The 24,131-nt window shown below is 33.9% G+C and overlaps 3 protein-coding genes across 7 annotated transcripts; 2 read left to right on the forward strand and 1 right to left on the reverse strand.

Annotated features, from left to right (window-relative positions):
• Positions 1 to 3,391: 3,391 nt before the first annotated feature.
• Positions 3,392 to 13,783, forward strand: LOC104714885 (uncharacterized). 5 transcript variants are annotated; one of them, XM_087509696.1, is made up of 11 exons: positions 3,392 to 3,725; positions 3,824 to 3,952; positions 4,034 to 4,222; positions 4,340 to 4,480; positions 4,587 to 4,696; positions 4,810 to 4,933; positions 5,049 to 5,178; positions 5,272 to 5,484; positions 5,579 to 5,842; positions 5,920 to 6,134; positions 6,222 to 6,651. In XM_087509696.1, exons 1-11 carry the CDS (start codon positions 3,516 to 3,518, stop codon positions 6,498 to 6,500), a joined length of 2,004 nt encoding a protein of 667 aa, XP_087365822.1. In that variant the 5' UTR covers positions 3,392 to 3,515; the 3' UTR covers positions 6,501 to 6,651. The 5 variants fall into 5 exon arrangements, with proteins under 5 accessions (XP_087365822.1, XP_087365821.1, XP_087365824.1 ...); XM_087509695.1 differs by lacking the exons at positions 5,049 to 5,178; positions 5,272 to 5,484; positions 5,579 to 5,842; positions 5,920 to 6,134; positions 6,222 to 6,651 and adding exons at positions 12,125 to 12,254; positions 12,348 to 12,560; positions 12,655 to 12,918; positions 12,999 to 13,231; positions 13,322 to 13,783 and having other exon boundaries at positions 3,433 to 3,725; XM_087509697.1 differs by lacking the exons at positions 3,392 to 3,725; positions 3,824 to 3,952; positions 4,034 to 4,222; ... (6 more) ...; positions 5,920 to 6,134; positions 6,222 to 6,651 and adding exons at positions 10,266 to 10,741; positions 10,840 to 10,977; positions 11,124 to 11,325; ... (6 more) ...; positions 12,999 to 13,231; positions 13,322 to 13,783.
• Positions 13,784 to 14,256: 473 nt separating this feature from the next.
• LOC147945196 (uncharacterized) lies at positions 14,257 to 19,778 on the forward strand. The gene is made up of 8 exons (XM_087509700.1): positions 14,257 to 15,131; positions 15,217 to 15,348; positions 17,063 to 17,880; positions 17,996 to 18,162; positions 18,255 to 18,507; positions 18,606 to 18,948; positions 19,106 to 19,264; positions 19,497 to 19,778. Exons 1-8 carry the CDS (start codon positions 14,517 to 14,519, stop codon positions 19,503 to 19,505), a joined length of 2,496 nt encoding a protein of 831 aa, XP_087365826.1. The 5' UTR covers positions 14,257 to 14,516; the 3' UTR covers positions 19,506 to 19,778.
• Positions 19,779 to 21,410: 1,632 nt separating this feature from the next.
• On the reverse strand, positions 21,411 to 23,196 carry LOC104783446 (putative xyloglucan endotransglucosylase/hydrolase protein 27). The gene is made up of 3 exons (XM_019244439.2): positions 23,110 to 23,196; positions 22,731 to 22,939; positions 21,411 to 22,122 (listed from the first exon to the last, which is right to left on the reverse strand). The coding sequence occupies exons 2-3, from the start codon at positions 22,937 to 22,939 to the stop codon at positions 21,615 to 21,617; spliced, it is 717 nt and encodes a 238-aa protein (XP_019099984.1). The 5' UTR covers positions 23,110 to 23,196; the 3' UTR covers positions 21,411 to 21,614.
• Between the last annotated feature and the right edge of the window lie 935 nt (positions 23,197 to 24,131).

Below are 24,131 nucleotides of genomic sequence, written 5' to 3' on the forward strand. Positions count from 1 at the left end.
CTCTTATTAGTCTAATTTATCCGCAAGGATTCCAAGTTCTTGTGCCTTCTACCGGCCCATGGTCATAACCGAACTACCTATGTCCCATCGGCCCGGTCCATCGTTCACCGATGATACCATACTATCCGACAGTCCCACTTCATTGTCACTCTCACTAGATATTTCACTATTCCATTTTCATTTGGGTTCCGTTTCTTCAATTCAAACATCTGTTCACTATTGTCACTTCAGTAGTCCCCAAACTCTTCATTTCCACAATCGGATACCCATGGTCTAACTAGTCTCTCGTTCACTGTGAACGGTGCCATCGTCCACTGTGAACGTACGGTCCTTGGTCTGTGGCACGTACCGCGTATGTACCGCTACTCGTACCGCGTACGTTCCCTTATCGTACCACCACTAGTACCGCATACATTCTCCTATCGTACTGCTACTCATACATGTACGCTCTGTTCTCGAACCGCCGCATGTATCGCGTACGTAGCGTGTCGGGTGTTCTGATCCGGTATCTGTGGTACCATCAGGTTACCCAGAGCGGGTCGTTACAATACCCCTCTATTTATATGAGTACCTTAGGTTACAAGATAAATCTATTTTGCTTAAATCTCGGATGGAATATAGGATAAGTTTCCCCTTTTATGATCAGGTCGGACTTGGAGGCGGTCTCGGAGGTCGGTCGGCTGCTTTTGTTGGGCCTCCACTTACAGGCTCGTTTAACCGACCCAAAAGGGAGATCTCTCATTTTAGTTGATCTTCAAAGTTGATCGATTTGCCTTCGGTTTGAGTCGATATGTTGTGGGTGCTAAATCTCGCACCAACAGTTTAAATAAAAATATATATCAAGAACTGAATCTCATTGGCTGGTCGGCGAAAGTGCATTGCGATTATAATTCATATGTTTTCGTAAATTTTTTAATTTCTTCCTACCAGCCAAGAGGATATTTAGAGTAATGAAAGTGCAAATACTTTAGAAATAATTTTCCACATAAACTTCTTCATCTTTTGTCCAATAAAAATATCTTAGATACTGATATTTTATCATATTTTGCTTCTTCATCAACTCCACTATTCTTGCCCTTATTCCAAAGAAGTTGGATGCTAAGGAGATGAAAGACTACAAACCCATCTCTTGTTGCAATGTGCTCTACAAAGTGATATTTAAGATTCTTGCAAACAGGCTGAAACGAATCTTACTGAAGTTTATTGCCGGAAACCAATCCGCATTTGTAAAAGATAGATTGTTTATTGAGAATGTCTTATTGGCGACGGAGCTGGTTAAGGACTATCACAAGGATAACGTACCTGCACGATGTATTGTGCTCCATGCTAAAAAATTTCTGGATTCGCCACTGCTTATAGTCATGAATCTCATGATTATACTCTCAATATTATGTTTTTTTATATATATATACTAGGTTAGATCTGCGTTACATTTTGAAAAACTTTTTGTAACTATTTTTATATATATTGAATCATCGAAAAATATGATATTTTTTTTTGGAATTGGAGTAATTGTAAAAACTATGGTTTATACAATGATAAGATAGAGAATGCATTAATAAAACAAAAATAAAGAAATCTCAAATCTAGGATGGCTTATAAATGATTACATTTTAAACGGATATAATTAATTGTAAAAATACCCTTACTAATCTTAATGTATGTTCTGTTTTATTTTCTTTTAACTTTTGTGGGAGATATATTAGTGTAGTTTGAATTTGTGGTCTACTTTTTGTAGTTTACACAAATTTAATCATATAATTGTTATATACTAGTATTTAATTTTTATTGTTAGAAAAGTTATTATTTGTCAAAGTACATAGATATATTTTAACTTTACTTTAGTCTGGTTTTTTGTATTATTTTAATACTATCTAAACCGATTAAAAGCAAATCGAATACTAAATTGGTGCTTACATAAGATATTGTAAATCTGACTACTAACTTAGCTTTTGAAGTCAACTCCGCACGTACGTGCGGGTCCAATCTCTAGTTATACTTTAAATATGTTAAATAGCATAGGGATTAGATTATGAAAAATGATTGTCAGCTACTTGAAGTATAAGTCTACACATGACCATATATACAAACAATATGAATGTCATGTTAACTACGTGAACTATTGTCATCATATAAGGACATACATAAACAAACATAGGTTATGTGTATAACACCATAAACAAACATAGGTTATGTGACCGGTGTTGACCGACGTTGACCAGTGTTGACCATAAAAATATTCAAAAAAACTTTTTTTTTCTTTTTTTTTTTTTAATGTATTTTTGATAAATAAATAAAAAAGATAAATGATTTGAATAATTTACAAAATTAAAATATAACAACAAAAAGTTATACGATAAAAAAATAGAAGAAAATTATATATATAAAGAAAAAAGTTTATATGACAAACGGAATTTGTGGTATATCTAGTAACTAATTTTGTTAATACAGAAAATATACCAAAAAAAATATAATAAAACTATACCATCAAAATTTTATGTGTAGTAGATTTTTTTCATAAAATTATAACAAATATATACCTTTTCCTTTTAAATATCATTTTTTATATTGTAGTTTCAAAGGTAGGGGGTTTTAAATATTTTTGTTTTGTCTTTTTGCTTATTTATAAGATAATGTCATTTGGAATATATCCAAGACATTGCCAACTATTTATTTGATTTTACAAAATTTTATGTCTTTGTTTTTAATAGGACGAAAATAATAAAAGTTCTATTTATTTACATGAAAGACATATATCTAGAAGATAATTAAAAAAAAAAAAAAAATTGAATTTTCCATTAGGTTAACTGTCAAAGTATTTTTTTTTTAAGTTGTAGATGATTAAATAGTTTTCACTGATTTTAAACTGTAATATAAAACCTTCAAATTTTTGGAACTTAAATATTGTATCAATTTTGTCATTAGTTGGTGTTCTTATATATAAAGTTACTATCAGCATATATTTGTTATTTGTATTTTATTGGTATTATATATATTTTTTACTAATATGATTCTTATGTTGAATTGATTGTAACATATATTAAACTTGGTTAACATTAGTATATTTTTTTTTAAGTTGTTAATGATTTAATTATATATTTATAGTTTACTAATATGATACTTATTCTGAATTGATTTGAACTATAATACTTGGTTAACAATTAGTATATTTTTAAAAGTTGTAAATGATTTAATTACATTTAAGTTATAATTTTAAACCTTTGTTTTTTGGGAAATATTGATAAGACATACAATGATTAATATACTTGGTAGATATTATTATATGTTTAAAAGTTGTAAAAAAAAAGATAATACATAAATTAAAACTAATAATTACTATATATATAAAAATAAAAAATAAAAAAAAAAAAAAAAAAAAAAAAAAAAAAGTAGAGAAAAATATTTTCTTCCTACATATGTAATTCAAATATTCAATTGGGCAGAGAGAAAAATAGGGAGAAACTCTAATTAAAATCTCTTATTAGTCGCGTCTCTCCGCGCGAGAAACTCAGTGGATGATGGATGCGATAGAAGAATCTGTGGAGTACCATGATGCAAACGACGGTAATATGTTCCGTTTACTCGAGGACGACCATCATGGGTGTAGTAACCAAGTCGTGCCCCAGAAGAAGAAGAAGAAGCTCAGTGATTGGGAAGTGTCTTTTGCCAATGTTGCGGCAAAGATGGGTCCTTCAGATCTAGCGGATTTCCTCGACAAAGTTCCGGTACGTTCGTGAAACCATCTCTCATCTTCTCAATCGATCAAAAAATTTCCCAATTTTTGGTTTGGTTTGGTTTGGTTTGTTAATTTCCCAACATATAGGACAAGTATCCGCCTGTGCCCATGTTTCGGCTAACGAGATTTCTCGATTACTATGACACTGCACTTTCCGGAGTATCATGTCCATGGTGTGAGATGTTCAAGGACTCTAATTTGGCCAGCCTGATCGATGTATGTTGTGAGCTTTTTTTACCTTTCTGTCTCTCTGTGGTGAATCAATCAATCAATATTAGATTTATCATCGTGAAACAGGTTCCGTTATGCCATATTCCTGAACCTGTCCTCCGAACATCAGTTGAATGGCTCAACCAACAAGTTCCAGAGAGAATTCGCTGTGACTTTGTAATGTTGACATTTAATTATATATTCTCTTATTTGGTTACACCAGCAAAAGACTTTGTTCCCAGGAGTGAACTGATATTCATAATGGGCAAGACTAAGGTAAAAAGAAAAAAAACAACAACCATGTCGCTTTCACTAATGTCTGTGTGATTGGAAATACTACTTGCGGCCTTTGTTTTCACTTATTTTTCATATTTGTTTTTTTTTTACGATTAGATGGCAATGTTTGTTACATTAGCAATGATATTGCGTAGCAAACCTCATGTCTTAACTAAGGTTTTGCCCTCTCTGAGGAGGTTTGCGCCTTTCTATAAAGTACCTGGCCAGATTCCGCTTACACTTTGGTTCATTACTCAGGTTCGTATCTCTGTGTGTGTGTGTGGACTCAGGACCGACCAAGTGTGTTTGATTTTTTTTTGTTGTGTAGCTCTAATTATTCAACTGTAAAAATGATGTGGGACAGGCCTCCAAAGATGATTTATCTCTAGGCTTGCTTTCATGGGCGCATAACTTGTTACCTCTAGTCGACAGCCATCCTCAGTCAACAGATGCCATCCTCGACTTTGTCGAGAAGTGAGTCCAAAGTTTTGTTTTCTTTTTGACTTCCCTTTTTGCTATATTATATACAAAAAAAACATCATCTGAGAGATCTTTTGTTTGTTCATGCAATGCAATTTCCTTTTCAGGATTTTGGCCAAACCCGATGATCTGGCCAGAACTTTAAAAGCTCCTCTCTGGGAGGGAGAGGAGCTTATTCCACCTCATTCATTTGAGATCTTGCTTCGGCTTACATTCCCTGCTTCATCCGAGGTACGTACGTTTTACTGTTTTGCAACTTACAAAACAAAACAAAAAAAACCCTTACTTAATGCGTGTCTGTCGATTCTGATCACGACTGTGGTCTTTAATTCTTTTGTGCACACAGCCTACTACAAGTAGGTTTAAGGCAATTTACCCCTTGCTGAAAAAATTGGCTCTAGTCCATACAACAAGCAATAGCCAGGCATTTATAGAAGAAAATATATTCACTGTTTCTTTCAGATTATCTGGAGAAGGTAGGTATTAGTAACAAAACCAAACCTTGAATCCTTGTTGAGTTTTTTTCCGCTTCCCTCTCTAGTTCTTATCTGTTGTTATCTTTGTTGCAGAAAATACTGCTTTAGCCGAGGAAGCTAGATCAATCGCTATCTGGTCTCTGACCGTTAACAAGGAATGCTGGAAGATCTGGGAGAATCTCTACTATAGAAATGTAAAAGTGAGTCTTGATATTCTTAAAACACTTGTAGGGAAATTCCAGGACGGTGCACTTGAGGCAATGAATGACCAGATATTCTTTTTTTCTTTGAACTTAGCTGCACGAGGTATTTGTAACAATCCAATCCTTGTATCCTTGACTTTTTCTGCTTCCCTCTCTCTTCTCTAAATAGAGTTCTAATACGTTTAACTTTGTTGCAGGAAATTTACCCCAGCAAGCTACCGCAGTCGCTATCTGGTCTCTTAACATAATCCTTGATTGCTGGAAGCAGAGGGGCAATATCTCTGTGGATAATCTAAAAGCTTGTGTTGCTCTTCTTGAACATCTTGCCGAGAGATGTATGGATCATTCCCTCAATCTCTCATCCTCACCGAGTGATACTCTTGCAACTTCACCAGGAAGCAAGGCATGGAAACAAATCACTCGAAAGATATTTACTCTCTCTTTGAAATTAGCTGGAGAAGGTATTTTACTAACATCCCAAAACCTTGAATCCTTGAGTTTTTTTCGAAACTTCTCCAAATAGAGTTCTCTGTTTTAGACCAGGAAGCTGCTACATCAATCGCTTCTTGGTGTCTGTCGGAAAATGTCGATTGCTGGAAAAACTGGGACAATCTCTATCAGGAGAATCTGGAAGCTAGTGTTGCTCTTCTTAAAATGCTAGTAGAAGAATGGAAGGATCATTCCCTCGATCAATTTTTATCGCCTAGTGATGCTCTCGCTATTGGTCAAACTCTGAAGAGCTTCATGCTACAGGTAAATTTCTCCTTGCTCTTCTAAGCTCACCCTCCTCCACTCAGTTGTCATTTCATCTCTGACCTTAACCTGTGATGTTTTTTTTAGAACAAAAATGCCATCACTGAAGGACGAGCCAAAGCTTCTCTTTACAAAGAAGCTGACAAGTCCTGCAAAGTGCTCTCGTCGAGACTATCTCGTCTAAGAAGCACCCTCAAAGCTACAACCATTACTGCTATGGTTCTAGTTGCTGTTGTGATTCTTCTAGCCGCTGGTGGACATGACCTATTTGCGCTTTCGGTTTTTTGGTTTGGTTTAGGTTGGGGTTTTTCGGTCTACGGTTGTTCGGTTTTACAAAAATTGAAATTATATAGAAAGCATTTGTAATTCAGTTTGGTTACGGTTTGGTGGACATTTTCTGATTATCGTGAGGGTTTTCATAATTATAACCACAAAGTTGGGATTTGGGAGTCTGTTTATAAAGCTCGCAAGTTTGTAAACAAACGGTTTTTAGATTATTTCAATTGTGTCAAGATAATTTATGTGTTTCTTTTTCTGTTCTTTTTTCATAATAACAACAGAGTTAAATTATGTTACAACATACAGCCAGAAGCAGAAATAAAAAGGAGCTTTTTTTTGGGTAGGAAGAAAATAAAATAAAATAAAAAGAGCTTGGACAAGAATATTCAGGAAAGAGCAGTCGTGAGATTAACAAACTTGAGAATGTTTAGGAGAATATGAATAGATTTTAAAAGTTTTTTTTTATTATATATTTTATTTAGGGTTTAAATGATTGTTGCGGTCAAACTAATTTTACAACGGACAATAATATGCCGCAGACCAAGTCTTGACTCTTGAGTCTTGAGAAAACTCTTGTTAAACTGTTTAACTTAGCATTACCAGGTAAGTCTATTTGTTCTATTCAAAAAAAGTATAACAAGTAGTATTCACCTCACAATCATTTCATAGTTAAATTTAGATAACGTTTTTTTTTTGTGTGTGTTTTGATTATACTCTTTGAAATTGCTGTCGTAGTTCAACAAATTCTTCAAAGTTTTTTTTCTTATTTTGTTCATAATTTTCAGATTTTAATCAGTGAAGGAAAACGCGTTTTCTATATATGTAAATACACTTTTAAATTTTATTTTATTTTCCGTTTTGACCTATTAAATTTGAAATGTTTTCATTTAGTATTTATTGTTTGTTGATATTTTTTTGGGGAAAGACGTATTTGTATCATTCATCATCATCAGTACTCTCTCTGTTTCGTATTAAGTACTCTCTCTGTTTTGTATTAACTGTCATTTTAGACTGATTATTTTGTTACAAAATAAGTGTCACTTTATATTTCCAATGTAGATATTTGGTAAATTTTCCAATTTTATATCTACTAATTTAATGTATACACCAATAGAAAAAATTGATTAATATATTAATAAAGGGTAAAATAGAAAATTTAATGATTTTCTTAATATGTGTGAGAAACTCTAAAATGACACTTAATATGAAACAGAGAAAGTACTAAGTAAGGGGTGATGTATGTATCACTATTAAGTAATGAATCTTTTATAACATATAGTACAATTTTAACGAAATAAAAATTGCATCTATATATATACATTTTTGGAGACATTTATGAAATAAATCCTAAAGTTGTAACTTATTTACAATCATGTCATTAACATTAATTTTACAATTATTTATTTTAAATAATATCAAATTTGGAATCTAACTTAAGAAGATTTTCTCATATTCAAATTTCCAAAAGTATCGGACCAACCGTGGAAGAATATAGAGACTGCAAGATAGTTTTAGGCTTTTTCCAAGATCGTCACGTGGTTGTTAAGTATGGTGCAGCACTATCTGATTTTCACCACAATATAGTTCGTTGTTTTTGCTATGAGAAACTGGGAGATCAGTTTTTTATCTGTTTAGAACAATGGAAGTTCACCTTAGATGAAACACACCACTTTCGCCAAATCCTAAAGAGTGAATTTTATTCTTACTAAATATAAGATTAGATAACAATCATAAATGGTTATAGATTATGATATTGATGGTTAGTGATAGCATTGAAAGCTCAAATTTGTTAAAGAAAGACTCCGATTTTAATTATGAATATAGATTACCAAATTTGCTCAGAAATATTAGGAAACAGATTAATCCCAACAATCCGAATTTAGGAATATGAAATCAGAAATGAATATTAATTACCTTATTTGTTTCCTAATTTAATGGACTGTTAGGTTTAATTTTGTATTAAATGATCCGATTTTAATTAAATTATGATTGTGTAGAGATATTTTAGAGATAACTGACATAAAAAAAAATTCGAAAATAACATTCAACCAATATCTATTGCTTGAGTGCATAAACTGTTCTATTTTTGGAAGTAGCATATTAAAACCTTTTTCTTGCTTGAATCTTTTTTATAATCTGTTTTACTGATTTTTAAAAAATGGTTGAGTTTTGGAATTCGTTAAGATATGGTCATTGTTTACGGAAAAAACCTCTTTATTGTCTGAAAATGATTTTAGCTGAGATTTATCTATTAAGCTTGAGATTCTAAAGATTCTAATCAAGTTTAATAATAGAGTATGGTTCTTCAAATGAATTTTCACCTTTTGAAAAAGTCTAGGTTAGAATCTTTTATAATTATATAGATTTAGTAAATATTGCCTATGATGATTTTGTGTGATCCTTTTGTTTTGCAATTTGAGAATACTAATTGGTCAAAGGATCCATTTTACTCAATCATAATAAAACGAGAATACTTAATTGGCTCAAATCAATATTATACTGATATTTAACAATATGATATTAATTTGAATAATAAATTATTAAATTATATTTATATATGTTCTAATAAAATATATTTACGTCTTAACCATGTTCATAATACTATTCTCAATTCCATCCCAATCAGTAAGACAAAAAACCGTCTTAATATCATTTTTTTAGAAAGAATTCTGAAAATCAAATGTTATCTTTAACAATAATCAGTCAGTTCACCAAAAAAAAAAGTAAAAAAAAAAAACATAAATATCAGTTGATGTGGTTTACATTATGTGGCTTTTTTTTTTTTACAGATTTGTTTAAGCATATTTCCATGGAGAAATTATTATAAGACCTTTTTGGATAAAATGGGCCTTTCAAGCCTTGAATTATCGTAGTATATTTCTAAATAATCAATTATCCAATTCGGTCAAACCGACCCAATCAAAAATTAGGTTTATGGATAAAGGATTAAGCCAGCAGCTGTGTGATGAACCTTTGAAAGCAAGTAGAGTGTTTTACCAGTTGGAAAATAGCTGGCAAAGAGCAAAACATCAACCTCAAAACGACTAAACACGAATGAGAATGAACTAAAGCCAAATTTGTCATAGTTTTTCACAAGTCTTATCCCCTTAGATGGTCCCTAAATTTCCCATATATATCTATATGTTATAAATAATTTAACAATGTATATATATTTGAAGATTTTTATTGCTACTATGCGGCTAAACTCAAAACAAACCATTTGAAACTATAGCTTATATAAGGTACGTGTGTTACAAAACTGAATTGTTTACACAGCTCAAAATTTGTTGGAATGCAAAAGGTACCATGTATTGATTTACATAAAATATTTGTCGTTGTATGTTATATACATATGTGCATGAACATGACCACACAAAATTAAAACAATATTCGTTGGACCCATTGAATAAAAACAAGTACAGAAGAGAGACAAAGCTTTCTCCACATAAAGTACCCAAAATTGAATACAAATATATATCAATTGGATCAATAGGCCAAAAGGAAATGAAATGATCAATAAATAAAAATATTCAAAGACAGCTGAACTTACATTGCAAATATTCGTAAACGACAGTGTATTTACAAAAACAAGAAACCAATTTGTAGTATTCAAACTCGAAAAAATCTCTCAAATAAAAAAATTTAATTATTTTCTTTTTTATATATTCATATACAAGCAACAAATGACAAAAATGCTCCCTCTAGCTGTGAAAATGCACTGAATCATAAATTAACCAATATATGGACTTATTATAGTAACCCCCCACCAAATCTCTCACCCAACACCATATTATTGACTATATATGTTACTCTCATATCGAGTCTGTTCCGTCGCACGTAACATTTACGGAATTTGACATTTACCTAAGATGTGATTAACATTTACGGAATTTGGTGATCTAGCGTAACATTTATACATTTACTGACAATCATTTTTCCAATCCATAAGTCTAAAGAAAAATACATAAATTAAAACTAATAATTACTAAACGAAAACAAAAAAAAGTTTGTATATATGTATGTAGTTCACATATTCAATTTGGACAGAGAGAAAATTAGCGAGAAACTCTAATTAAAATATCTCCCTTGTTTTTCACGGCGGAGAGATAATTAGCTGAGAAACTCAGTGGATGATGGATTCGTTAATAGTATTTGAGGATGCGATACAAGAATCTGTGGAGTACAGTTGCGTCGACGACAAATATGGATCCGTCCTGCCCCCCAGTGGAAACCTAGCTAACGGTGCGGCTGATTGGGAAGTGTCTTTTGCGAATGTTGCGGCAAAGATGGGTCCTTCAGATCTGGCAGATTTCCTCGAGAAAGTGCCGGTACGTGCATAATTGCAATCCTGTGAAACATCTCTCATCTTCTAAAATCTCTCAATCAAAATTTCAACATTATTTTTGGTTTGGTTGTTAATTAATAGGACAAGTATCCGCCTTTGCCGGTGTTTCGGATATCGAGATTTCTCGATTACTACGGCGCTGCACTTTCGGGAGTATCATGTCCATGGCGTGAGATGTTCAACGACTCTAATTTGGCCACGCTAATGGATCTGATCGATGTGAGCTTTTTTACCTTTCTGTCTTGTGTGTTAATCAAGCAATCAATATTCTCTTCTTACCTTAGGTTAGATTTATCATCGCGAGAGAGAGGGGCTGATGATGATTTTTTTTTTTTAATGTATAAATAAATAAATAAATAAAACAGGTTCCGTTATGTCATATTCCTGAACCTGTCTTCCGAACATCAGTCGAATGGCTCAACCAACAAGTTCCAGAGAGATTACGCTATCTCTTTGTATTGTCGACATTTAATTATATTCTCTCTTATTTGGTTACACCACCAGGAGGACTTTGTTCCCGAGGGTTTTGTTCCACAAGGTGCCAAGATAGGTCCTCACAGGTCTAAGGTAAAAAAACTCTTGTCGCTTTCACTAATAATGTCTGCGTGATTGGAATTGGAATTCTGTATCCCACTTACCTTTGTTTTCACTAAATCCACTATTTTGTTTTACGATTAGATGGCAATGTTTGTTACATTAGCAATGATAGTGCGTAGCAAACCTCATCTCTTGGCTAGGGTTTTGCCCTCTCTGAGGTTGAGGCGTATGTATAAAGGACAGGGCCAGTTTCAGCTTACACTCTGGTTGATAACTCAGGTTCGTATGTGTGCGTACTAGGACCAAGTGTGTTGTAATTATTTTATTTTTATTTTGTATAGCTCTAATTATTCAACTGTAAAAATGATGTGGGACAGGCCTCCAAAGATGATTTATCTCTAGGCTTGCTTTCATGGGCGCATAACTTGTTACCTCTAGTCGACAGCCATCCTCAGTCAACAGATGCCATCCTCGACTTTGTCGAGAAGTGAGTCCAAAGTTTTGTTTTCTTTTTGACTTCCCTTTTTGCTATCTTATATACAAAAAAAACATCATCTGAGAGATCTTTGTTTGTTCATGCAATGCAATTTCCTTTTCAGGATTTTGGCCAAACCAGATGATCATGCCAGATTTTTAAAAGCTCCTCTTTGGGAGGGAAAGCGGCGGCTTATTCCACCTCATTCATTTGAGATCTTGCTTCGGCTTGCATTCCCTGCTTCATCCGAGGTACTTTTTACTATTTTGCAACTTACAAAACAAAAACCCTTACTTAATGCGTGTCTGTCGATTCTGATCACGACTGTGATCTTTAATTTTTTTGTGCACACAGCCTACTACAAGTAGGTTTAAGGCAATTTACCCCTTGCTGAAAAAATTGGCTCTAGTCCATACAACAAGCAATAGCCAGGCATTTATAGAAGAAAATATATTCACTGTTTCTTTCAGATTATCTGGAGAAGGTAGGTATTAGTAACAAAACCAAACCTTGAATCCTTGTTGAGTTTTTTTCCGCTTCCCTCTCTAGTTCTTATCTGTTGTTATCTTTGTTGCAGAAAATACTGCTTTAGCCGAGGAAGCTAGATCAATCGCTATCTGGTCTCTGACCGTTAACAAGGAATGCTGGAAGATCTGGGAGAATCTCTACTATAGAAATGTAAAAGTGAGTCTTGATATTCTTAAAACACTTGTAGGGAAATTCCAGGACGGTGCACTTGAGGCAATGAATGACCAGATATTCTTTTTTTCTTTGAACTTAGCTGCACGAGGTATTTGTAACAATCCAATCCTTGTATCCTTGACTTTTTCTGCTTCCCTCTCTCTTCTCTAAATAGAGTTCTAATACGTTTAACTTTGTTGCAGGAAATTTACCCCAGCAAGCTACCGCAGTCGCTATCTGGTCTCTTAACATAATCCTTGATTGCTGGAAGCAGAGGGGCAATATCTCTGTGGATAATCTAAAAGCTTGTGTTGCTCTTCTTGAACATCTTGCCGAGAGATGTATGGATCATTCCCTCAATCTCTCATCCTCACCGAGTGATACTCTTGCAACTTCACCAGGAAGCAAGGCATGGAAACAAATCACTCGAAAGATATTTACTCTCTCTTTGAAATTAGCTGGAGAAGGTATTTTACTAACATCCCAAAACCTTGAATCCTTGAGTTTTTTTCGAAACTTCTCCAAATAGAGTTCTAATGTGTTACAGTTACAGCAAATTCTGTTTTAGCCAAGGAAGCTACATCAATCGCTATTTGGTGTTTGACTGAAAATGTTGATTGCTGGAAAAAGTGGGACAAACTCTATCAGGAGAATCTGGAAGCTAGTGTTGCTCTTCTTAAAATGCTAGTAGAAGAATGGAAGGATCATTCCCTCAAACTATCATCATCGCTTAGTGATACTCTCACTCTTGGTCAAACTATGATGAGCTTCACGCTACAGGTAATTGCTCCTTGCTCTTCTAAGCTTAACTAATTTCACCCTCCATTCCAGTTGTCATTTCATCTCTGACCTCACCTGTGATGTTTTTAGAATAAAAATGCCATCGCTGAAGGACGAGCCAATGCTTCTCTTTATTCTCATTACGAAGCTGACGAGTCCTGCAAAGTGATCTCGTCGAGACTTGTAAGAAGCATCCTCAAAGATACAACCATTACTGCTATGGTTCTAGTTGCTGTTGTGGTTCTAGTTGCTGTTGTGATTCTAGCCGCTGGTAGACCTCCTAACCTATTTGGGCAATTGGTTTTTTGGTTTGGTTTAGGTTCGTGTTTTTCGGTGTGCGGTTGTTCGGTTTTGCAAATATTGGAACTATATAGAAAGCATTAGTCATTCAGTTTGGTTACGGTTTGGTGGACATTTTCTGATTATAGTGAGGAGGGTTTTCATATAACCACATAGTTGGGATTTGGGAGTCTGTTTATAAAGCTCGCAAGTTTGTAAACGGTTTTTAGATTATTTCACTTGTGTAATGATAATTTATGTGTTTCACAATCATTTCATTGTTAAATTTAGAGTTAATACTCTTTGAAAATAGATAACGTTTTTTTTTGTTTGTGTGTGTTTTGATTATGCTAATGGAAACGCTTATAAAACTTGATTAAACCATTTTGTATTAAAGGGCTCACATTTATTGCTAAAAAACAAAATCATACTCTTTGAAAATAGCTGTCGTAGTTCAACAAATTTCTTCAAAGTTTTTTTTTTCTTATTTTGTTCATGATTTCAATCAGTGAAGGAAAACGCGTTTTCTATATATGTAAATACACTTATAAATTTTATTTTATTTTCCGTTTTTACCAATTAAATTTGAAATATTTCCAATGAGTATTTATTGTTTGTTGATATTATTTGGGGAAAGACGTATTGTATCATTCATCATCATCAGTACTACTAAATAAGGGGTGATGTAGTAAGTGATGATTCTTTTATAACATATATATACAATTTTAACGAAATAAAAATGATGCATAGAGAATATTTTATAAACTAAATAAGCATTTGAAATTTGAGAAATAAACATGATTAACAATAATTATATTACAGATATATAGATTATGTTATTTGAATTTATTATATACATTATACCAACTAACAAACCATAAGTTTCTAAAATAAAATGTCAAACACACCAAAGAAAGAAACTCTCCTTCAACCTTAAGCTACCGTAGGGCTTGAATAATATAAACTGACTCGGCTTTCCAAACGATGGAGAGGATCTGAAATAGCCATGAACTACCGCTTCCAGAAACTTCTTGGCGCGCCTTGCAGAGGCGGGAACGCCGTCATCACTAAGAACACTGAGCTCATTTCACCGGTAGGTAATCGTGTCTCTGTCACCGACCTCAACCAGCACCGTACGGTTACTCTTCTACTCAGTCCCTCTTCCAACATTTGTCGCCTTGCTGCCTCCCCTGATGAATCAGAGGATGACCACTCTGAGCCACCCTCCCATGATACTCCAAAGTGGGCTGATGAAGAGTATATGGATAGAGGGAGATGGGTTTTGTTAAGGAAGGATGGGTTTGATCAGGCATCGGCAAAGGTGTCAGCTTGCAACTATCACCAGGGGATCGACATGGTTGTTTTGGGGTTCTCTGATGGTGTTTTTGGGCTTTATCAGATGCCAGATTTTATCTGTACACATCTGCTGTCTATTTGGAGGGAGAAGCTAACAACAACTGTCTTTAATGAGCGTGGAACTTGGCTGACCAACTCGGTTCAATTGTTAGTCTCGCAGTGGCAATCTAAAAGCCAAAGAGGACACTATTTTGATGTCAATTGTGTCACTTACTCACCCTATTTCAAGTTCTTGGCACATGGTGCTGATGATAGCAATGTCAAGGTATTAGAATCTCCATGACTCAACTGTTACATTCTTATCATCGATTTAAAATAGCATGTTTTTAATAAATGTTGTGTGTTTTCAGATGTGGGATGTTATGGTAGCTAAATCAAGGGCTGGAAAGTGCACTACAAGGTTGTGCTATTCTGCTGATGGAGGTTATATTTTAGCCGCAGGAACTAGAAGATATATTTGCATGTCTGACATCTTGCATCAGGTCAGCTCATTAGCTAATTCTTGGAGTTCAGCTTTTCTTGGGTTAGAAAGTTTGATGCTGGTTTTGAAAGCTTACTGTCTGAGATATAATCACCAATGCCCATGACATGTGCTTTTCACGTGCCAATGAAGAGAGAGAGAGCTTGTGTAGAACCTTCTAGTCCTTTTAGTCCTTCTGTGTGCTTGACTGTATAAACCATGACATATCCATTTGTCATATCTTGGACACGTTTTACTGCCCTCTATGTAGCTACCTCCAACAGTCTCTTTTAATCTTTTGAGGACTCTCCAAGAACCTGCTTCTAATGAAGCTCCCAATCTGATTGTGTACCTTGGTCTTATAGACCATCTAACCAGCTTTTAACCTGATATAACCGCTTGACTGCTTGACTCTTCACTCTACCATTCTGTTTTGTCCAACCAGAACAAGCGTCTCCTGAAATTTGCAAAGCAGGACCGTTAATCTTGACTATTGAGTCTCAACGTCTAAATCCTATTTCTATAACAAGCTGATCCACTTTTCTTCTTTAGACTCTTTTTCATGAGCCATAAGAACCCGAAACCTATTTCTTGTTGCTTGATTTCTGTAAAACTGATTTTCCTTATCAGCTTTAATCATTTCATTTCCAGGAACCTTGCTAGAGATATTATAGCTCTAGCCTGAGCCAACCTTTTTCTCCAGATATCCCCTTATTGACTTCTACTCTTCCATGCTTCTTATTTAGGGACCTTTTGACTTGACTTGTTTCTTAAGGAAAAACATCACCCTTGTTGTTCTTACAGAAAACCATCTGAATTCAACACTTCCAATGTCACCGATAAACCATACAACTGATACTGATGCAGCTTGTCAAATTCCTTTCTTGACTATACTTCCACTCACAGACCCCTGAGATCTTCTTGAACGTTAAACCTCACAGCCTGTAACCACATCCAATTCTCAGAACCTGATACTTAACCCAGAGGCTAAATTTGTAGCCGAGACCTCTTCAAATCTTCCTCAAACCCTGAAACCTTCATAGTCATAAACCTGTCTTGAACTCAGCTATCTTAACCAAGTTTCTAGTTTACTCCACCTGCAAATCCATTACTTGAATCTCAACCTTTAACCTGATGCTTTAACTGGCAATAACACATAGATGCATCCTCCTAATTAAGGCGTCCCCTATAGTAACCAGAATCTATGAGCTTCCAAAGATGTTCTTTCAACCAATCTTGAACATTAACTGAAGTCGATTTAAACAAATATACTCAAACCATACTCAAACTGAAACCCAACAAAGAGTATAAGCTTTCCTTTGTTAAAATCATCAATCTTCTTGTGTTCTAATCCATGCATTGATTCCTTAGAAAAACAGACCTTGAGAATCTTGAAACTTAATAACATCACAAACATACTTGTGATATGCAGCGGATTATAGACCAAATCCTTCTTCCAGATTTGAGTCTTGAGAGATGCTGAACCGATTCTGCTTTTCGTAACTTAAAGTCCAAACCTTGAAACTCATCATATCTTTGAACCTGAGTCGAACTGAACTTTCTCATACTCTGCATTTGGGTCACTTATTCACACCAACGTTCTGCTATTCTGCTGTGTTTTTGCTTTTGCTTTTAGATATTACCTTTTAGGAAGGACTCATTGTTTGAACTGAATTATATTGTTCGTAACTGCGCCATGGCATTTTATATTGATTTCTTTTCTTGTTTCTATGCAGATGGTTTCGTTTTTAACATATTTGTTAAGGAGTTGCTGCGTCAAATATACTATCATATTGCTGCTATTACCACGGACTAGCAGCGCAGAGGAGCAGTGTCAAGGGGAATATACTGTTCCATATATCTGGATATTGTTTGCCCTGGTTGTTGGTGCTTTCTTTCCTGTGGTCGTGTGGTTTCTATGGAGAAGTTTGCAAAAGGAAAATATCGATTTGGAGAACAAGGGGAATATACGCAATCTTCCTAAGAAGAAGAAGAAAAATAGGAAGAAAAAGGAAAATATCGATTTGGAGACGACTCTGCCAGATTCATCCAGTACCCCAAACAATGATTCTGAAGAGATCTCTGAAGATTGCGTTGAATATTTCTCAGAAGACGATCCCAGTCAAGAGTCTCATGAACTGGAAACATTTCAGCAGACTACTGTGAAAGACGTAGGTTGGAAGACGATGGATGAGGTGAGTGTTTCAGATACAATCATAGGAGAAAGCGGAGATGTCAAGATGGCTTTAGGGCTTTTCGGAAAGCGTCCCATAATCGCTAAATATGGTCCAAACTCATACGCAATGGCAAATGAGAAGAAAATTCTCATTGCATCTGACTTTCACCCAAACATAGTCCGCTATATTAGCTCTGCGATTTGGGGAGATCAGGTTTTACACTGCCTAGAGCTATGGCAGTTTACATTTGGTGATCTCATAGACAATGTCTCACGTGGAAATTCAGTTTCACAAGATTCTGAAACAAGAGTTGTTGGGAAAAACGACCTGTGGACAGCAACAGGTGTTCCTAAACGACTGTTGATTAGCCTCATCAGGTAAATCAAAAATTCTGATTTTTCCTTTGTTGTGTATTTGTTAGAATAGGATTCATATACTGTTTTGCTATATAGCTTTAGTGTACTCATAACAAACTTGTTATTTTGGAACTAGGGATATTGTTTTAGGACTTGATCATTTGCATGGATTAGATATAGTCCACCGAGATTTGACACCACAAACTGTGATGATCATGTCAAATGGAAATACAATAACTGCAAAAACTGATGACATGAGGATGGCTTGGTTTGAAAAGGAACAACGCTTCATCCACTTTGGAGGTATAGTTTCTTGTTAGTTGTGCGTTCGTTCATATACCTTGTATTTGTATTGATGGATTGATTGATGAACTCTAAAAATGGCTTTCTTACAGATGAAAAATTTTCGGGATTCAAACCACTAGATGAAACCAACTACGGCACCGAAAGCAATAAAGTAGACATGTTCTCCCTGGGAGTTCTCATGTTCTACATTATTACTCAGGGTGAGCATCCATTTTCATGTGGAGGGTCTGCAACTATTGAACAAAACATCAGGAACAACCACAAGAATTTAGATGCAATCTCAAACTTTCCTGAAGCCGCTGACTTGATCCCACATTTGCTGAACTTAAATCCCGTTAAACGGTACGTATTGCAATCTCGTTAAGTTCTGACCCTTCCGCTTACTTCTTAATTATATTCTGGCTTAAACTATTCCTTAATACATATTCTTTTTCTGTTAGCCCCAGCGCAAGTGATGTTCTCAGACATCCATTTTTCTGGAATTCTCAACAGAAGCTCAAGATGATAACAGAGGTCAGTGACCATCTTTATGGCAATTTCCGTCTGCAAAACATTCTGGAGAATAGATTTGCAAGGGTCATGGGAGTAGGAGTTCGAAGTTGGGACACTAAGCTAGATAGTGACTTCTTCACTGACATCAATGCGAAAGTGAAAGTCAAAGCGAACCGGCAAAACTCGACTACTACAACAATCCCAAAGTACAACTATTCCACGCTTTGTGATTTACTCAGACTTATAAGAAACACTGAGTCTCATTTCAGAGAAATTCCACAGAATGTCCAGGTTTGACCTTCTAAACAAGTCTATTGTCAAAGTAAAGCTAATTAATTCATTGTTCCAGTCTCTCTGATTCTTATAATATTTAACAAAAACACTCAATGTCATTAATTATTCCAGCCTTTGTGATTCTAATTGATTGTTTTGACTTTTGATTCCTCAGCAAGTTTTTCCAAATGGGAAAGATACGGTATTCAACTATTTTGATCATTTATTCCCAAGCTTGTTTGTGGAGGTTTATCGTGTTGCTAAAAGGCAATGCAGCAAAGAGAAAGAATTTAAAAGATTATTACTTGATTTACCTCCTTTTGATGAAGTCAAGGTTAGAATCTCAAGCTTCTTCTCACTTTCTATTTCATTTTAATCTCCAGGGGTATTTTAATCCATTGTCTTTTGCCTATTTGACTTTGGTTTTTGTGGAAGAGATAATCGGATGAAGATCTTATGGGAAATCTTTAGATGTTTTTATTTCGTTGTAATCTTAGTTGGAATCTTTAGATGATTTTATGGATTTAGTCAATGGTGATTTTGTGTGATTCTTTTGTCTTTTGCAGCTATTATGAGCATTCGATGAGCCAGATCGATGAACATATTTTAAGAAACCTGACGATGAGCCAGATGAAGAATTTTCTTGGATTTAACTATTTAGTCAATGTTGGAATCTTTAGTTGGAATCCAAATTTATTTAACTATTTTTAGAGACCTGACGGTGAGCCATATGAACAAATTTCTTTTTTAATTGTGGATAACAAACATGCTTCAACACCATTAACAGTTATCACTTGAGTGTTAAAACTTTTTATTGTTTATCTTTATGTTTGATGTTAGTTACTAAATTAAAATATGTGATATTAGAAATTAACTATACTCAGTCACAGTAAAAATGAGAATACTTAATTGGTGCAAATCAATACTATATTGACATTTAACAATATGATATTGATTTTGACAATGAATTATATTTGTTACCATGCCCATAATACTATTCTCAATACCACCACAATCAGTAAAGGACAAAACCGTTTTAATTCCTTTTTTTTTTTTTTGAGAAAGAATTCTGAAAATCGAAAATATTATCTTTAAAAGTAATCAATAGACTGACCAAAAACAAAATTCAAAAATTAGTATCAGTAAGATTAAATAAATTTTATTATATAGTAATATATACTCTTTTTTTTGGATTATATAATCCAAAAAACCTGTAAAACGAATAAGATTAAATAAATAGTAATATATACTCTCTTTTTTATTTATACTCTTTATTAATACATTAGATATGATATGGTCAAAGGATCCATTTTACTCAATCATAATAAAACGAGAATACTTAATTGGCTCAAATCAATATTATACTGATATTTAACAATATGATATTAATTTGAATAATAAATTATTAAATTATATTTATATATGTTCTAATAAAATATATTTACGTCTTAACCATGTTCATAATACTATTCTCAATTCCATCACAATCACTAAAACAAAAAACCGTCTTAATATCATTTTGTTAGAAAGAATTCTGAAAATCAAAAATGTTATCTTTAAAAATAATCAATCAGTTCACCAAAAAAAAAAGAAAAAAAAAACATAAATATCAGTCGATGTGGTTTACATTATGTGGCTTTTTTTTTGACAGATTTGTTTAAGCATATTTCCATGGAGAAATATTTATAAGATCTTTTTGGATAAAATGGGTCTTTCAAGCCTTGAGTTATCGCTGTATTTTTCTTAATAATCAATTATCCAATTCGGTCAAACCGACCCGACCCAATCAAAAGTTATGTTTATGAATAAAAGATTAAGCCAGCAGCTGTGTGATGAACCTTTGAAAACAAGTAAAGTGTTTTACCAGTTGGAAAATAGCTGGCAGAAAGCAAAACATCAACCTCAAAACGACTAAACACGAATGAGAATGAACTAAAGCCAATTTTGTCTAGTTTTTCTCAAGTCTTATCCCCTTAGATGGTCCCTAAATTTCCCATATATATCTATATGTTATAAATAATTTAAAAATATATATATATATATTTGAAACTATGCGGCTAAACTCAAAACAAACCATTCGAAACTATAGCTTATATAACGTACATGTGTTACAAAACTGAATTGTTTACACAGCTCAAAATTTGTTGGAATGCGAAAGGTACCATGTATTGATTTACATAAAATATTTGTCGTTGTATGTTATATACATATGTGCATGAACATGTCCACACAAAATTAAAACAATATTCGTTGGACCCATTGAATAAAAACAAGTACACAAGAGAGACAAAGCTTTCTCCACATAAAGTACCCAAAATTGAATACAAATATATATCAATTGGATCAATAGGCCAAAGAAAATGAAATGATCAATAAATAAAAATATTCAAAGACAGCTGAACTTACATTGCAAATATTCGTAAACGACAGTGTATTTACAAAAACAAGAAACCAATTTGTAGTATTCAAACTCGAAAAAATCTCTCAAATAAAAAAATTTAATTATTTTCTTTTTTATATATTCATATACAAGCAACAAATGACAAAAATGCTCCCTCTAACTGTGAAAATGCACTGAATCATAAATTAACCAATATATGGACTTATTATAGAAACCCCCCCCCCCCCCCCCCCCCCACCAAATCTCTCACCCAACACCATATTATTGACTATATATGTTACTCTCATATCGACTCTGTTCCATCGACTCTGCTTCTCTTGCTCCGGTGCTTTCCATATCGGTGGCGCCTAGGGATTCCACCAAACGTGACTGGATCATAAACCCTAAGCCTTTGAGCCTCCGCGGGATTTACCACACACTCTGATAAAGCAACCTTGTACCTTGTCCGATCGTAGCAATACGAGTAAGTCATGTGTTTCCTTCTGAAAATATCCATTTTACTCCTCTGTGATGGGGTGATCTCCTGTGCCGCACGGATATCCTCGGCCGCTCCTTCATCACACCTCGGAAACTGCTCGATTGGGTCCACAGGGCAGCCGTGAAGGACTAGATCAGAGAACCGTGCAATGTAAGGCGCATATTTGTAGTTTACACCGTACTTGCCACCATTAGTCGCCCATTTAGAACCGTCCCATATTGTTGTGTATAGAGACATCGGCTTTGATGGGAAGTCACCGCCCATTGAAGCTGTACGTTTGACCTCTCTGATCGGAACATTGTCTACAAAGAATCTGCATAACCAAAAAGAACAACTCTGATCATAAAAAATAATAACGAGGGACAAGGATTCAATTAGCTATAAAGAAAAAAACATATGTCCGTTAAGTAAGTTTGATTTTGATCAATATCCTAAAACTGTAAGCATAGAAATATAACATTTTTGGCATAAAAAAATATCCAGCTTTTGATGAACTAAGTAAAAAGATTCTCAACTTGTGATTTTTGGACCCCCAAAGGAAAAAAAACATACTCTTCTCTATGGGGTCATTGTTGATGCCAAAAAATCGAAAGCTGTAAACCATTTTGGGGGCTCACACACACTTGAAATTGACAGGAACAATACAACCAAAAGCAAATGATGTCCCCAAGCATCACAAAACTTTCCACAACAAGGAAAAAAATTAATACCCAACCAAGAAATGTGTAGCAATTTTTATCAACAAAAAAGATCCGCCCATCATTAAAAACCCCACTTGAGTTTCCTTAAATAGAAGATGACATTATTGAATCCAGAAAGCTTAAATTCAAAATGGGGTCTAGAGCCTAATCTCATTTCAAAACTCTTAATTGAGTTAATAACAAACACAGAGATTAAGAGAGACTTTTAGTTTATACTTACATGATGTGAGAATCAGACCAGAGGATACTGTATTGATGAAAATCTTCAGTTGGATCAAACCAGAGATTATATCTCTCTTCTCTTCCTAAATGAGTGCTTCCATTACCGTAAATGTTTGTCTGAATCCTCCATTCTTTTCCTCTAATGTTACCAAGAAACTCAAAATCAATCTCATCATGGTTCTTCTCATACATATCTCCATTGGACATCTGAAACCATACCAACCCAAAATAAAAATCATTATTACTTAATACTAATCCCAAATCAATAGTGAAATTAATCATATTTATGGAAAAAAGATCCTTATTTGGTTAATCCTAACAATACCCAACAGCTACAAAACTTTGAATCTAAGCTAAATTAAGGGTTTTGAACTTACATAAAAGGCAACAACAACACCAGCTGAATAATCAGAAGACTGACCAAAAAGAATTCTGAAAATCGAAAATATTATCTTTAAAAGTAATCAATAGACTGACCAAAAACAAAATTCAAAAATTAGTATCAGTAAGATTAAATAAATTTTATTATATAGTAATATATACTCTTTTTTTTGGATTATATAATCCAAAAAACCTGTAAAACGAATAAGATTAAATAAATAGTAATATATACTCTCTTTTTTATTTATACTCTTTATTAATACATTAGATATGATATTTTTCTCATAAATAAACTGAAAATAGTAAAAAAAAAAAAATTGGTCTTAAAAATTGCATTCAAAACTAGTCCTGGGCAAATGGACCGAACCGAAATCGAACCGATATCCATTCGGTTATCGGAATCAAACCGAACTCATATTAAAAATATGTTTTTGCCGACAATCGAACCTTAAACCTCTACAAACTTGAGCGTGCAAAGTGGCCACTGCGCCATGTCGAACTTTTGGTATTACAATACGTGTTAAATTATATAACGTAATAAAAATAAAACTAAAACACCAAACCAATATCATATATATTTAGACCAAAATACCAAAATCTTTTAAATAAACCAAATATCTGGAAGTTTTTAGATATATTTGTTAAATTATAATCAAATTTTATTTAAATAATATTTTTAAAAAATATAGACTACACTGTTTCGGGTACCTGGAACCGAACCGAAAATAATCGAAACCGAACCAAAATAGTAAATTAACCGAATGGATCCTAAACCTCTATATCCAAACTATCCGGAACCGAATGGATATATCTGGAAACGAACCGAATATCCGAACGCCCAGAACTACCCAAAACAATACTCTTTGTGAAACATGAATAAAACCTTAAAAAGACACTCTAAGTGAAACTGAACGAGTATATTAATGATCCACTAATTGCTTTTTAGAACTTATATGTATGAGATTCTTATAGATTTTGACATTTTTCATTCAAATTTGACGGATGTGCTATTTTCACT

This window comes from Camelina sativa, chromosome 4, assembly GCF_030686135.1.
Source record: "Camelina sativa cultivar CO46 ecotype springtype chromosome 4, ASM3068613v1".
NCBI lineage: Eukaryota > Viridiplantae > Streptophyta > Magnoliopsida > Brassicales > Brassicaceae > Camelina > Camelina sativa.